General features: G+C 52.6%; 1 protein-coding gene across 1 annotated transcript in view; it reads left to right on the forward strand.

The window, feature by feature from the left end:
* RHPN1 (rhophilin, Rho GTPase binding protein 1) overlaps positions 1-14,622 on the forward strand; it is a 33,372-nt gene extending 18,750 nt beyond the window's left edge. Inside the window, exons 4-15 of the mRNA XM_009882264.1 lie at positions 1,647-1,722; positions 2,085-2,162; positions 3,189-3,313; positions 4,024-4,190; positions 5,436-5,623; positions 5,776-5,932; positions 7,980-8,099; positions 10,380-10,574; positions 10,865-10,941; positions 12,196-12,342; positions 14,112-14,270; positions 14,428-14,622. Of these exons, the coding sequence (XP_009880566.1) occupies positions 1,647-1,722; positions 2,085-2,162; positions 3,189-3,313; positions 4,024-4,190; positions 5,436-5,623; positions 5,776-5,932; positions 7,980-8,099; positions 10,380-10,574; positions 10,865-10,941; positions 12,196-12,342; positions 14,112-14,270; positions 14,428-14,622 (1,684 nt within the window). The remainder of the gene's footprint in view (positions 1-1,646; positions 1,723-2,084; positions 2,163-3,188; positions 3,314-4,023; positions 4,191-5,435; positions 5,624-5,775; positions 5,933-7,979; positions 8,100-10,379; positions 10,575-10,864; positions 10,942-12,195; positions 12,343-14,111; positions 14,271-14,427) is intronic.
* The last annotated feature ends 1,620 nt before the right edge of the window (positions 14,623-16,242 follow it).

Genomic DNA, 16,242 nt, shown 5'->3' on the forward strand with positions numbered 1-16,242 from the left:
GATATTAAATGTAAGACCAGGATGATCTGGGTGCAGGATTGTGTTAGGGTCATGCAGGCTCCTGTGTGGAGAAAGCCAAGGGATCCCGTATCTCCACCACCCTTGGGTGTTTGCTATACTCAGAAGATCTGTTGCAGTCTCTGAATGTAATCCTGGATGTTGGTCCTTCATCTTCAGTGCTAGAAGTAGGGATGCACACAGCATCTCCCGTGTTGCATGCATTCTCCCCAAGTTCTTCCCTATCAGGGATGCTCAGCTTTTCCAACCCACCCCTTGTTTGCTCTGGTTTAAAAAGAAACCAGCAGCACCAGCAACCCCAAAACCCTGCCCAGGCCAAACAAAAACCCCTTTGTTTGCTCTAGGCATTGGATTCAAGCGGAAATCTTGTTAGGGAAGGAGCAATAATGGCTTTTCTGCACTAATTATAGCTCTCAAAGCTGTTTATTCAGTATGAACAGATGAAAATGTGGATGCAACCTCCTGCCCGGCTCCCCATGTTGTTGCAACTTTCTTTGCCTCTTTTCCTCCCTGGACTAATAAGTGATGTGCTAACAAGTTATCAGAGGTCTCTGGAGGTAAAGAGAGGGGGCTGTTCTGCAAACCTGGGCTGGCGGGGGCTTAATGCTGCCCGACCCACTTGCCATTTCTCACTCTGCCGAACCCCTCTCATGTCTTTAAACCAGTCCCCTGGGACAGCAAGGGTCTGGGGATGCGGTAACGTGGCTCAGTGCCAGGGATGGGGACGTCCCTGAGGGATAGATAGGTAGTAGAGAAAGCATTTGAGGAGCCGATGTGAGCTGTGGGTACCACCACAGGTTCCAGTTCCCCGTCACTGGATAAAGGAGTTGAACAATGGGTGCAGCTTTGGGGCTCTTTGCAGAACAGCAACGCTTTAATTTCCTGTGTGCTTCAGGCTCTGCTGCTGGGACAGACCATTTCTTTACTTCTTGGCAGCAGAAAATCAAAATAGCTGCTAAATCCCCCAAATTATGGTCCTTCCTGGCGTTTCTTCCTTGGTGTTGCACGATAGCCCTGTTTTAATGTTGAAACACAAACCACTCCCCAGCTGGGTGTTCCCAAAGTCGTCGTCATCTTCAGCCTTTTACAATATCGAACGGGCTCTGCGATAAGAGCTATTATTAGACAAGTGCTTTTAATAGAGGTAAAAAATTTCAATATCAGGCACAGTGCTGCAGCCCAAGCAAGTCCTTATCAGTGCCAAAGCCCACATTAGCATGTAGGAGTGGGTGAATCCATGACCTGTGCTCGCATCACGCCCAGTTCCCGAGGGCTGGTAATTAAAGCAACTTTGTTGTTGGAGTTGATTTGGACACTATTGTACTTGTTATGGAGAGAAAAGCATAAGCTGGAGGAATAAGGGTGATGGTTTCACATTATTTTCATATTATGTATGAAATATATGATATAAAAAATACACCATATTCTATGATTCTGTGCACCCCTTATCCCGCACTGCCATTCCAAACATAACGTTGGGAAGAGAATCCTTCTGCTGTGCAGAGTCCCATCCTCTTCTAGTTTTACCCTTTAATAGGAGCAGCAGAAGCCAGGGCAAAGAGCTGCTTCATTTTAGTCCCTCCAAGGCTTTTAAACCAATCACCAAATAGGTTGCTGTCTTCTTCCAGCGAGTCCATCAGCGTCCCCATGATCCCTTTGGGCCTGAAGGAGACGAAGGAGCTGGATTTGCTAGTACCTCTAAAGGTGAGCGTCGGGGTTTCGTTCGCTTGATGCAATAAAAGACGATGGAGGGGAGCGACCGTGTAGTTTGGGTGCGGTTGGGTGCTGTAGGGGAGATGCTGCAGCAGCTGCAGAATGTTTTCCATTTTAGAACTTTTGCAAAAAAAAAGAAAAGGTTTATGGGGAGGAGCTGGACTTAAAACATAGCAAAGTAGAAGATGAGGGTCTGGAGATGCTGGAGAGCAAAAGCCAGGCAGGGGAGGAGATAGCTTTCCCTGGCACAGGTTTCCTTGCAGAGGGAGCTTGTAAATGGTCATCCTTTAAATTTTGAATATCTATTTCCAAAGGTGGCTCAGGCTTTTCTTTTCTCTTGTTTCCCCATCCAGGATCTCATCAGTGAACACTATGGAGAGGAGGGCATCTTGTTTGAAAAGGAAATCAAAGAGTTCATGGAGCTACGGCAGGTCGGTCTCCCTTGAGTTGCAAAGTCTTGCTTTGGCCTGTCCAGAAATGCCCGTTGGAGGTGCCACGTTTTGCTTCCGGGTCCTTTCGGCCTCTCTCCAAACTGCACCTTTTATCCTTGTGTCTTGGGGTGAAGGATTCCCGCGCTAGAGCACCTCAGCTTCGATTCATAGCTTACAAAATATTACAGACCATTCAGTAATTGTTTTCTTTCTCCATCCTTTAACGCCCTGCTAACCTGGAACTGAACAGCAATAAAAGTTATAATGCAATCTATTACTGGTTTATGAATATTGTTCACCCCCAGTGAGGCTAAATGACCGCTCTCCCTCCAGCTAGCCCGTGGAGATGAGGAAATAGAAAGCAGTCCGGGAAAGGTGGATTTTCTCCTCTCCTATGAAGCATAAGTAACTTCAAGTTTTGCCTTGCTGTGAAGCTTTGATCTGGGAGAGCAGAAAGAAAGAGGCTCCACAAGGCTTAGCCCTTGTGGAGGGACTGATCCTGCTCTTCGGGCTGTGGGAGGGGAGCCCTGCAAATCCAGAAGCTGGGAAAAGCCCCCATAGTTAAAACTAGGCATTAGGAGGGCTCTGACCCTCCTCCCTGTGTCAGGTCAAAAGCTCAAGGGCTTTTTTAAGAGCAAAAAGTCCTGTTTCTTCCCTAGCATTTATTTCAGCAGACTTCGCATGAGTTTCTTAAGAAAAATAATAATCCCAGCTTGATTTAGGCAAGTGTTGCCATCGGCACAGCTCCCAGGCTGCTGGCTCTGGATTTGGGTGTCCCAGCACCGAATTGGTGCCTCCCTGACCCTTCCCAGGGCTGAACCTGTGTCGGGAGGCTGCCTCCTGCTGCTGCACAGCCTCTCATCTAATCCTGTTGATCATATTGATCTGATCCTGCTGATCTAATAACTCAGGGGGAATTTTTTGCCCCTGGGATGGCCAGTGCATTCAGCTCCATAAATCTGATGTCTCCTCCCCGTTTCCCCCCCTCTTTTCCCACCCACGTTTCTCCTCTCCCCATCCCTGCAGGCGATGCGCACCCCGAGCCGCAACGAAGCCGGGCTCGAGCTCTTGATGGAATATTACAACCAGCTCTACTTCCTCGACAGCCGTTTCTTCCCTCCCACCAAAAGCTTGGGTGTCTTCTTCCACTGGTTGGTGCAGCTTTCCCCATCCCACATGGGGCATCGCGAGTCGGGAGGGAACCAGGGCCAAGCCTCCACGATGGGATTGCTGCCTCGGCAGCAATGCCAGGGCTGGTGAATGTGGGGAGTGGGGTTTTCCCATGCTCTGGGCTTGCTGTTGCCCTGGGTGGGTTGGTTAGGAGAGGCAGGGGAAAGTATGTGCCCCACGGGGATGAGCCATGATGGGAACGGTGGCTGCAAGCCCACGCAGAGCACAGAAAACCCTCCAGGTTCCTCCTGCATCCATGGGTGAGGACATCAAGAAGAGTGTGGCCAGCAGGTCCAGGGAGGTCATCCTCCCACTCTATTCTGCCCTGGGGAAGGCACATCTGGAGCACTGTGTTCAGTTCTGGGCTCCCCGGGTCAAGAAGGACACGGAACTGCTGGAGAGGGTCCAGCAAAGGGCTACAAAGATGATGAGGGGACTGGAGCATCTTTCTTACAAGGAAAGGCTGAGGGACTTGGGGCTTTTTAGTCTGGAGAAGAGAAGACTGAGGGGGGATCTTCTCAATGCTTATCAATCCTTAAAAGGAGAGTGTCAGGGGGATGGGAACAGTCTTTTTTCAGTGGTGCCCGGTGATAGGACAAGAGGGAACGGGCACAAACTTGACCATAGGAAGTTCCATCTAAACCTGAGGAGAGACTTCTCTCCTGCAGCCGTTGACTCTTCCCTTCCCCAGGTACGACTCCCTGACAGGGGTCCCATCCCACCAGCGAGCGCTGGCCTTCGAGAAGGGCAGCGTGCTCTTCAACATCGGAGCCCTGCACACCCAGATCGGAGCGCGGCAGGACCGCGCGTCCCTGCCGGGGCTCAACCAAGCCATCGATGCCTTTCAGAAGGCAGCCGGTACGTGGGTTCCCCCTTCTTCCCAAGCTCCCCATGGGTGTGCAGGCAGCATTTCCACAGAGTGGGAGTAATTCTCATGGGTGCAAGAAGGGGAGGGAGCAGTTGTGCAAAGAGGGATGGGGCATCTCCAAGGGACCATGAAGCATGAGAGCAGCCCTGAGGAGAGGGACTTGGGGGTGTTGGTGGATGAGAAGCTCAATGTGAGCCAGCAACATGTGCTTTCAGCCCAGTAAGCTGACCATATCCTGGGATGCATCCCCAGCAGCATGGCCAGCAGGGCAAGGGAGGTGATTGTGCCCCTCTGCTCTGGTCTGGTGAGACCCCACCGGGAATATCACATCCAGCTCTGGAGCCCCCAACATAAGCACATGGACCTGTTAGAGCGAATCCAGAGGAGGGCTACGAAGATGATCAGAGGGTTAGAGCACCTCTGCTATGAGGACAGGCTGAGAGAGTTGGGGTTGTTCAGCCTGGAGAAGAGAAGGCTCTGGGAAAACTTACAGCAGCCTTCCAGTATCTGAAGGGGGCCTGCAAGAAAGCTGGAGAGGGACTTTTTACATGTAGTGATTGGATGAGGGGTAATGGCTTCAAGCTGGAAGAGGAGAGATTTAGATTAGATATGAGGAAGAAATTTTTCACTCTGAGGGTGGTGAGGCACTGGAACAGGTGGTCCAGAGAAGTTGTGGCTGCCCCATCCCTGGAGGAGTTCAAGGCCAGGTTGGACGGGTCTTTGAGCAACCTGGTCTGGTGGGAGGTGTCCCTGCCCATGGCAGGGAGGTTGGAATGAGATGATCCCTTTTAGGTCCCTTCTGACCTAAACCGTTCCATGATTCTGTGATTCTGTGAAGCACAAGTTGGCACCACGATGCTTCTGTGGGTTATGAAGAGGAGCTCGGATGACCAAACAGCCACCCAAAGGGCCCTCTCTTGCCACAAGGCAGTAGGGATGTCCCAGCTGGGGAGAGGAGAGATGCTGATCTCTCTGCAAGCAGCTGGAAAAAAAGAGACCCTGGGACTGTGTTCACCCAGTGCTTAGGAGAAGAAAGCTGTGGGCACAAGGATGGTTTAGGTAGCAAAGGAAGGACCCCCAACCTTTTAACCCACTGCTTGTGGTGAGATCCTTGATGTGTGAGCTGCGTTGGTGGCTCTTCTCCTGCGCCACTGGTGGGGAAAGCTTCGTAGTCAGAAAGCTTGACCCTCCTACTTACAAACCTGGCTGCTACCAGGAGCTTCTGCTTTGCACAGGTGCCTTTAACTACTTGAAGGAAAACTTCTCCAATGCTCCCAGCCTGGATATGAGTGCCGCCTCCTTGAACATGCTGGTGCGATTAATGGTCGCCCAGGTCCAGGAGTGCGTCTTTGAGAAGATGACTTTGCTGCGCACTCAGCATGACTTCCTCGCCCGGCTGCAGCTTGCCCAGGAGGCAGCAAGGGTGAGCACCTCAGGGAGGAGAGGACTTGGTGGGGCTATCGCTACTAGAGTTGCTCCTTCTGTGGTCAGCAGTACCTCCCAGGAGAGGACAGCCTGATGGATGTCCATCATCCCAATCCATGACTTAGCAGCTTGTCTCTTGACGCCCCACAGGTGGAAGACGTCTACTCGCTGGTACACCAGACGATGACCCAGGCGCATGTGAAAGATTATGTTCCCTTCTCGTGGACCACCATGGTCCACGTCAAGTCGGAACATTTCAAAGCCCTCTCCCACTACTTCGCTGCCATTGCTCTCTGCGACTGCCCCGGTGAGTGTTACAGCTCGAAGGCAGCTGCCTGCTCAGCCAACTGCTGGCTCCACGTGGTAGCCTGGGGTTTGAGAGGGAATGCAAAAAAAAGAGGTGAAGGGACATATGCACAGGGTAAATGGGTACAAAACGGAAAGTTTTGGGGATGCTCTGAGCTGTTGCTCGCTTATTGACTCAGTGATTCATGCACAGGGCAGATTTCCCCTATGTTTCTAGTTTGCAAAGTTCTTCTAGGAAGGTGAGCAAAAAGGTGCTGTAGGGATGTCGCCTGCTGTCCCCTTTGGGACTGAGTGGATAAGTTGGGGGGGCAACTTTGAGGGTGGTAAGGCACTGGAACAGGTTGCCCAGAGAGGTTGCTGAGTCCCCATCCCTGGAGGTGTTGAAGGCCAGGCTGGAGGTGGCCTTGGGCAACCTGGTCTAGTGGAAGGTATCCCTGCCTATGGCAGGGGGTTGGAACTTAATGTTCTTCAAGGTCCCTTCCAACCTAAACCATTCTATGATTCTATGACTCCGGGGAGCCAGCTGGAGTGTGGACGTGGGCTGCAACCCATGACTTCCATCTGTGCCACCACTGACACCCATGCAAGCGATTTTGGGTCAGGGAGAGGATCCGGGGGCGGGCAGCCGATGCACACTGTGACCTGTGGTGCCAACCCATCGTTTGGTGGGGTGGCTGAGGACAGGCTGGGGGACTTCTTGGGGGATGGCTTCCGAAAGCAATGCCGTGACGGTGACGTTGATGGCTGCCAGACTGTCCCAGCATCCTCCCCCGCTCCGGAGCCAGCCTAAAATATTGCTGCCAGGCTTGTGCCACGTGGGCGTTGCAGAAGGAGGATTGAGCAAGGAGAGCTGCTGGGGCAGAGACAGGAGAGAGTGGGGTGCTGTGGGGCTGGAGCAACTTAAAGACAGAAACAGCAGGGAATGGTGATGGGACTGGGGTTGCATGGGGTTGCAAGGGACAGGGCAAACCTCTCCCCTAAAATTTTGAGGCTGTTTGCCTGGCCTGATAATCTTAGGTGCTGAGGGAAACACAAAACTGCAGGAGATTTCAAATTTGGGTGTTTGGGGATTTTTTTGCTCCATCCAGAACATGCTTTTGAGATCTCACGTGCCCGCTCGCTACCTCTCCCTGACCCCCTTCTTCAGAATAACAAATCTTTTGCTTCCATCACCAGCCAGCAATAAACTCCTTACGCTGCAGTTTAATCCCCTGGGGACACTGGCACGGAGAGGGTTGGCATGGGGAGAGCCAGCCCTGGAGCTGCCGGTTCCCAGCCTGCTGGGTTTCTATGCTGGGGGTGCTCACCAGGCTTTGGGATCTCCTTCCATTTGGACCAGCAAGCCTACAAGGCTCCCTGGAGCCCTCTGGGTTGCTTCCTATTGCACCTTGTTGTCCAGGAGAGGAGGCTGCCACGCAACCCTGAGCTCCTTGTGAGCCACAGGGGATTAGGAACAGCTTTCACTGGAAATAGGGGTATAAAAATGATGCATACAGAGCCTGGTGTGGTGCTTGGAGTGCCTGTGCAAGCTGTATCCATCTCAGTTTCTCCATTGAAGGACCCCCTTTGGTTACACCACAAGCTCTCTGTCCGTGCAGGGGTCCCAGGCACAGCAAGGGGGACTCAGCTCCCAAAGTAATCGGCCCAACTCTTGCACTTTAGTTGTTGTGTGACTTGGGTCCGTGTCACTAACAGAGGAGAAAATCCATGCTCTTGATTTCCAATCCCGCTTCCAGATGGGAGCAAAGCAGGGAAGGAGGCAAAAAAAGATGGGTACTTGTGCTGTGCACAGGGAAAACCCTGCGCTTGGCTTCAAAGCCTTGTAGAGCCTTGAGTGTGATAACTCGTCCCTCTCTGTCGGTGATGTCTTGGTGTTCATTGCAGGCTGTGGTTGGGTGAGAGGAAGCTGCTGCTGAAGTTTTCAGGGCCACACGAGCATGGATGTGGCTTCTTGGTCCCCTTGTCCCCACCCCTGTTGGAGGTCCAGGTGGCTGAGCAGCACCTTGACTTCTCTCTAAGCCCGTCCCCACCCAATTTTTTTCACACAGCGGCATCTGACGCTGAACTGCCAGAGCAGGAGAAGGCTTTTATCCAGTTCCATGTCACCATGCCAGAGGGACCGTCACTCCGCATCCTGCTGCAGGACCCTGAGGAGAGGAGGAAGCTGGGTAAGTGCATCCATGGGGGCAAAGCCCCTGGTTCTTGCGATGAAACCTCGATGCACAGGCAGTGAGCCCCATCGTAACCCTACTCATGTAAGCATGGTCTCCACGAAGGGATGATGAGCTGTTGGGGGGTCTCTCCATGCAAAGACACCCTTTTTTGGGCTTTCTTTGAAAAGATCCTCTCCTGGGAAGGCAGGAAAGTGTCACAGTTCCTTACTAGGGTGTTGAGGACCACCTCATGGTGCTTACGCCTACCTGTCCAGCTGAGTTTGACAGTAAAAGCTCAGGCACCGAGGTGTCCTGAGCCACGTAACGTCATCTAACAGAGCATGGAGAAATCCATAGGAACACAGAGATCCTGGAAGCTTCTTGGCTTGGGCTTGCCGGTACTTGGCTTGATGACAAGAAGATGCAGCAGATGCCAGGGGGTGGCTTTTTTAGCTGCATCAAAAGGCTTGGAAGACGAGAGCTTCCTCCCATGCGGATTTTCAGCTTCAGGGGAAAAACAGAGCGTTGCTTATTCAGCTGAAGTCGTGTTTTGGCAGCACCTTCCCAACAAGGCTGCAACAAGAGCAAGCTCAGCGCCCTGGTTTTGGGATGTTGTCTCGTGTTTGCCTCCCCCATGACCTGCCTCCTGGTGTTCTTTCCCCTCATTGTATGCGTGTGAAAGGAGCCAGGTCTCACCAGGAATGAGTTTGTCATGTCACCGGCCCCAGGAAAGTCCTCCCGGCTGCTCGGCCGGATTTCACTGCTGGGGACGGGAGGTGGTGGATATGCATGAGAAGACTTCTTAAACAAACCCCAAAACCAGACCGTTATGGTAACACCCCCCCAACACCCTCAGCTGCTGTCATCTGGTTTCCTGATTTGCATCAACCCAGCTTCCAGCTCTGCCTGCTCTTCTTGGGAGGAACGGGCTCTGTTCAACATCTGCTGGTGAAAAATGAACGTGCAGATGCCAGCCTCCACTCTGGTTTTGGTTACAGGAAGGGAAGAAACTTGCAGCGTTAAAACCATCTCCCCGAAAGGATGTTTTTTCCCCCTCCCCTTGTCTCCTAGTCTTATAGCATTACGTTTTATCAGATGTGGTATAGTCCACCACCTTCAACAGAGTGGAACCAACAGCTTGCACCACTTCCATGCCCCACCGCTATTCCCAGTGATCTCTTGAAAAATAGCAGGAGTTGATAATATTCAATAAAACGTAGTTTCTTTCTTGCCCGTGGATGGGGCTGCTGTGGGCGCTTTGGTAAAATATGATTGATTGCATTAGATGCAATTATTTTGGAGAATCTCTTCCTCTCTGGTTTCCATCCAGCCTCAGTATTTCCTTCATTGCGACTTGTCGTGGGGGAAAGCAGAGGTCTTAAGGCCGCTGGCTGTGGTCCTCATAAGCCTGAAGCAAACTCCAATCATCTCCCTGGGTTATGTTGCCACCGTGTGTCCTAAAACTGGAAATGCTACAGGCACACGTGTTGCCATGATACGTGTGCGTGTGTGTCTGTGTGTGTGTGTGTGTGTGTGTGTGTATATATATAGCTTTTTTGGTACGGGTGCACTGGATACCAGTCTCTTGGTTGCAGTCTCTCGCAAAGGAGATGTTTGCATTGATATCTGTGGGTCATCATGATCTCGTCTCTTCTGGCCATTTTTCGGCTGCTCCTTTTTCACGAGGATGGAAACACGTTGAAGGCAAGTTGAGAGGAGCAAAGCAAGAGCAGATGCCGAAGAGGGTGGAAAGCAGGACCTGCAGGGCAAGGAGAAGGTTTTGCTTCTCCTAGAAAAGAGGGAGATGTGTTGCATCTTCCTGAAGCTAAAAGGCTGTCACCAGGAGGACAGGGCTTGATTGTCCTCCATGTTCCGCCCCGGCCCCAGGGGACACAAGGCAATGGAGAGAAGTTAATTTGCGGTGGAGATTGAGGTTAAGCATTATAAGGGACTTCGGGGGCGGCGCAGCGTGGTGGCGGCTCCTTCACCGGCAGTTTTCGGGAACATCTGCCAGCTCTGCTGCCGGCGCTGGGGGAGTGAAGTAGGTCACCCTTCAAGGTCCCTTCCCAGCCCTACATCGGGGGCTCGAGCTGACGGCTGGGACCTACTCCATTTAGCGCACGTTGAACGCCTGGCAGGCTGCGAACGTGACTGGGCTGTCCCTGAGTCACGTCGGGTGACACAGCCGCGGAGGCTGCTGTCATCCGTGGGCAGCCGAGCGAGCGGGAGAGGGAACGGTGGTGGGGCTGCTCCGCTCCGCTCCGCTCGGGCTGCGATCTCTCTGCTCCCTTGCAGGCAAAGCTCATCTGAAGAAAGCCATCATGAAGCACGAGGAAGCCATGAGGATCCACGGCTTGTGCAAGATCCTGCGGAAGATGGATATCCTTCAGGAGGTCCTCTCCTTCGCCCACAAACGCTCGCTGAGCAAATACTCAGAAATTGACCACGAGGAGGACTTCTTTGAAACAGGAGATGCCCCGGACATTCACCGTAAGTGTTTCTTTGGGGGTGCAGCTGGGGAGGGGATTTGTGGCAGGTTGCATGGGGTGGGCAAAGTCCACAGTGGCTTTGTGGCATGTCACTGTGGACCAGAGCTCCCTGCACGGCGGTGGAGCATCACGGGTGGGAGTGGGGGCTCCAGGCTGCGTGTCGATCAGCTGCCCGAGCAGGTCCCAGCTCTTATGGGTCACCCCATCCCTTCTCGGGGAGCGCGATGCAGAGGCAACAGCTGGTGCAACTACCTGACCCTGGCATATGTGCTTTTCTCTCCCTACCACTAGCCAAAACGCACCAGAAACCAGAGATAAAATCCCCCAACTTCTCCCAGGTTAAGGTGACCGACCTCTTCCACAGGCTGGTACGTACGGCTGCGGGATGGAGGTTGCCCCAAGGGAGCAGACATCTCCTCCTCCTCCTCCTCCTCCCCTGCATGTTCTGCTTGCCTGATTTCCTTCCTCCCCGCAGCCTCTTCTCCCTCTCCCGGTGCAGCTGCTGTGCTCACGGGCGGCTTTCCAAGGAGGATGAGCCGCCTCCTTGCAGGCAGGGACCTGTGCTCCCTGCACAGAGGGGTGGGAAGGTGCAGATCTGTCTCTGCAAGACCTAAATGGGTCGTGAAGCTCCTCCAGTGCATGGGGGAGCAGGCACAGGCGTTTTGGTTGGGCTTTACCTGAGAAGGACTGAAAAGACCCTTTAGAGGAAGCTTTCTAGGGGAGCAGGGCAGGATGGTGCCAGCTGAGAGGTACCAGGAAAATCCCACCAGACCTTTTTCCCCACCCTCTTTAGGCTTACAGGGTCCTGGGGAGCAGGGCTGAGCTTTGGGGCTGCTGGGGGACCTGGCTGTGCTGTTCCCATCCTTCCAGGCACCCCAAGGGCTGTGTAGCACCCCAGGGAAATGTTGGGCATCTCCACTTTTGAACAGCCGCAGGGCAGGCAGGTATATCCTGCTCCTCTGGGAATAGAAAAGTAGGAAAAAGACAGGAAAGTAGGAAAGATTTGGGGGGAATCTGACCCTTGAAGAGGTGACCTGTCCCACCGCCTTGCACCCTGCTGCTGGACCGTCCCAGCCGGGCTGCATCCCCCAGAGCCAGGCAGCAGTGAAAAACCTCAACCCCCATCGTCCCTCCTTGGGTGACGGGTTGTCTTTTTTCCCAAAGGGCGCAAATAAGGAGCTTTCTGTTTCGTTTGCTCCAGGTTCCTAGTGTCTAAACTGATGCCAGCTCACTGACTGTGCCGAGACCTCCTCCTCCTGCCTTGCAGGAGTGGGGCAGTGCCGGGAGGATGTCCAGACCTAAGTGCTGGGTGGAGGGTTGGACCAGAGACTTCCTGAGGTCCTTCCCAACCTGCACGAGACTCCTGCTGCTGCTGCTGCTCGTAAAGCCAACAGCTGCCATGGGCTTTTAAGCACCTCTGGCTTTATAGTGCATAAATCTGTGGTTTTGGGCATGCAGGCAGCGTAAAACACCAGGCAGGCTCAAAATCACATCCTTAAAGAAATGCAGAAGGCTTTCTTGCTCTGCTTCCTCCCCATCAGTGGGTGTTTTGCAAGGTTGCACGTCGCCAGGGAGTTTTTCTTGCGCCAAAAGTTGCTTTTCATGTTTCTACCTTCCACCAGGGGCCCCTTTCGGTTTTCTCGGCTAAAAACAAGTGGTACCCAGCGCGGAGAGTCCACCTGATGAGAGGAGAGAACGGTTTTGGGTTCACGCTGCGAGGAGACTCCCCCGTCCTCATTGCTGGTGTCATCCCAGGGGGTTGCGCTGCCGTGAGTACCCCAAGCTCTTGGTGTCCCCGTAGGGATGCTGGAAGTGGGGTGTGAGGGGTTGCCTCGAGGGATACCGGGTAGTTTTAGGTCTTAACAACTCAGTTGGTAACTACATTGGTGTGCTCAGATGGAGACTCATCCCTGCCTGATCTCAGCCCTGAGCTTGCAGATGGGAGTCACGAAATAATTGATATTTTTATATATATATATTTTTTTAAGGAGACAGCTAAGATAAAAAATATGGAGGTTAGCTCATTTTTTAACTGCTGGCAGCCTCTCTTTGGCAAGCGCCCAGCTCCCTTCTCTCCCATTTTGGGATGTGACAGTGGATGGAACAAGACGGCAAGTCTGAACTGCGAGTTATCTTGGTGAAAACTCACCGTATGGGATTTCTGATGTATCAGGGGCAACTTGGTTTTTCCAGCAGAAGCTTGCTGGAGCACCCTGGTGGGACACCTGCAAGATGTTTCACCTCCCTCAGCGCTGTTCAGCATCAACCCTGCCATCCAGACCCCACCACCTCTGTTACAACATGTTCCTTAGCAGCAGGATCACATCCCTTTTTGGGGAGACTAAAATCTTCTTAAAGACTACATATGGTCCATATCTGGAGCACAGTTGTGTCTCCTGGCTACTAACATTCGTTGCACTCATCTGGGGTGGGATTGGTCTCCAGATAGACACCGAAATGTAGGTGGCCCTGTGTGGACAAGTTTCTAAACCTCCATTGCAGCAGGTCCAGCACGTCCTAGCTGGGTTGCTTCTAGCTCTGATGCTGCTCCCCAGGGCCCTGAGCTGGCACGAGCTTTGCTTCAAGCATGTCAAGAGCCTTGTTGATACCTTGATGGATGAAGTGTGTGCAAAGAACCTTGCTGAGCCTGCTCTTGTTTTCTCAAGGATCAAGGCTCGCAGGCAATATTTTCATATTTTTTTTCTGGAGACCTGCAGTGTTTAACCGTTATCAAAGAGTCTCCCTGGTTCAAGAAGGACAGGGAACTGCTGGAGAGGGTCCAGCAAAGGGCTACAAAGATGATTAGGGGATTGGAGCATCTTTCTTACAAGGAAAGGCTGAGGGACTTGGGGCTTTTAGTCTGGAGAGAAGACTGAGGGGGGATCTTATCAATCCTTAAAGGGTGGGTGTCAGGGGGATGGGAACAGTCTTTTTTTCAGTGGTGCCCAGTGACAGGACAAGGGGTAATAGGCACAAACTTGAACATAGGACATCTAAACCTGAGGAGAGGGACTTCTTTCCTTTGAGGGTGGCAGAGCAGTGGCACAGGCTGCCCAGAGAGGTGGGGGAGTCTCCCACTCTGGAGCCATTCCAAACCCGCCTGGACACCGTCCTGGTCAACTGCTGGAGGTGCCCCTGCTCTGGCAGGGTGTGGGACTAGATGATCTCCTGAGGTCCCTTCCAACCCTGACCATTCTGTGATTCTGTGATTCTGAGTCAGAGCTGGATGCACTTTTTACAAGACTGCAAAAAATTAATGGACTGAGTGTTATGCGTGGCCGTCTCCAGCAGCTGCAGAAGAGATCCTTAGTCTGTAGAGCATCCCACCTGCCTGTGCACGCTGCAAAGCAGATGTAAAATCTTTAGGATGATGAAGGCATTGGCTGTCTAGTGCTGTAAGTGGAGGGTGGACTCCAGCCCTCCCTGTGGCCCATATCTCTGCAGGATTGGGACCTGCAGGGTGGGGTGGACACTGAGCGGACCTTGTGCAGCAGCATCCATGAGCTCAAATGTGTGCATCTTCTCTCTTTCCCCACAGGAAGCTGGGCTGAAGGAGGGAGACTACATCATCTCGGTGAACGGCAAGGACTGCAAGTGGTCCAAGCACGCCGAGGTGGTGCAGCTGCTGAAGAGCACTGGGGAGGAAGGAGTGGAGATCGGTGTGATAACCCTGCAGGGCCCAGAGGGACCGAAAGCCGTAAGTCACGTCCCAAGCCTTAGGTGGGAAACTGCAGAAGAGGTTCCCCAGTGTTTTGCTCCCAGGTTGGAGGTGCGGGGCTGAAGCCAGGCATCACGTCTGCAGCCCCCGGTGCTGCCCTGGTTTCACACCCCTCTTTGCTCCTCTTCCCAAACAGGCGGACAAGAAGGCAGCAGCAATGTCCTCGGGCGGTGGGCTGCAGAAGAGCAACAAGGAGAACAGCCGAAAGAGCCTGATGAACAGCAAGAGCGCCAGCACGCTGCTGGTCTGGAGCAAGAAGAGCAAGCGGAGCAAGAAGAGTACCTACGGCGTCCCCTTCACCGCAGTAGGAGACAATGAGGCCATGTACTGAAGCAGCCACCGGGCTAGGTCGTGTCCCGTCAGCTCCGGGGCTGGCTGCCCATGAACCTTCGCAAGCACCGGTGGCCTGTCCGGGCTGTGCTGGTGTCGGTGCTGCAAGGAACCTCCCCCCAGCCCCGGGGATGCACCGCTGGTCGGATCCTCTCTGAAGAGGCGAGCGATGCACAGTACCGGACTCCTCCATCGCCCAACTCCTGCGTTAAACGATCCTCAGCTAAACAATATGGGGGAAACACTGATTTATTCTTAATTTTTAAAATTTTTTTTTGTGTGCTCTTAAGGGGTCGGGGGGAGCTGTGCTTTGGGGTAAAGCAGGGACTGGTTTGTGTCTTCTGCTCAGTGCGAGGAGCAGCCAAACCAAGCCCTAGCCATTAAAGCAAAAGCTGTAACCTTCTTTAGCGTCTCCTAAGCTTTCTCTGCAAGGTAGAAGATGGCACCGCTGCTCACCGAGAGTTTCTGGCAGAGCCCAATTATTCAGCAGCTCCAGCTGGAGGTCACCTTCCGCTCCCCTTTTTTGGGAGAGGGGATAGCATGGGCATCGATGACTCGTGGTGACCCTATCATAGGGTCCAGCGCAGACCTTCCCAGGCAGCACCGGGCTGTGCGTCTCTGCCGCGGTACCAGTTAGGATGGGTTTGAGCATTTTTTTTAGTGCATTTTGTTTGGGGTTTTTTTATGGACCCCTAGGTTGGCCCAGCAAATACAGCCCAGTGGCACAGCCTGCTTCTTTGGAAGAAAAGGGAAAGACTTAACCTGCATTTGTTGTCTCGCTTTTTCTTTTTTTTTTTTTTTTAATCAGTAGAGGTGGATTGCCCTAAATATGTGAGTAGATTAATAGCTAAGAGCCTTGTTGTTTTTTTTTCTCTTGGTATGAGATTAAAATTCCAGGAAGATAGCTCCTCCAGATTATTAAACTACTAAATTTGTGCTAGTATTGGATCTTGCACACGTTGCTAATACCCTAACGCTGTGCTGTCAGCATTCGTACCAGAGCTGGGCTGATGGATACATACATCTTGGTAATTGTACTGGAAATGCTGGGAGACTCCGAGTACACGCTTAGATATATTGGCGAAATTTTCTCCATCCCATTTCTGCCTCGTGCATTATTTTTCTGAAGGCTAAAGAGCTGTCTGGTCTTCAGTGCTTGGATGATCTTGGTAGGTATAAAATACCCTTCAGAGATGCAATTGTATTTTTGTACTTTTTAAGTCGTGACGAATTCGTAGCGGTAGTTGGATGAAGCGAACGCGTGCTGGCAGCGGGATAGCATCGCGAGAGCATCCCCCCAGGGTTGTATTGTGACTTCTTCCAGGTGGCTTTGCCCACGTGCCAAGCTTTCAGCCCTGGTTTTATTTAAGGAGAGCTAAAGGAGGGCTTCTAACTCTGCGTTGTTGACCAAGAGGCCTCTCCGTAGACTGAGACATCATCAGACCGGATTACGGATCTGGCTGCCACCACCAGGCCATCTGGCACAGTCAGATTTTTCGACGTAATCTTGCCAGCTGCCTGGCGCGGGAGCAGTAAGGAAGGGGGTAGGTTCACAGAAAAGGCCACTTTGCTGTTAAAGCATCCCGGCAACATCTTCCCCCGCCCCGATCCTAAATGTGTT

Source organism: Charadrius vociferus, unplaced genomic scaffold, assembly GCF_000708025.1.
Source record: "Charadrius vociferus isolate BGI_N301 unplaced genomic scaffold, ASM70802v2 scaffold393, whole genome shotgun sequence".
Classification (NCBI taxonomy): domain Eukaryota; kingdom Metazoa; phylum Chordata; class Aves; order Charadriiformes; family Charadriidae; genus Charadrius; species Charadrius vociferus.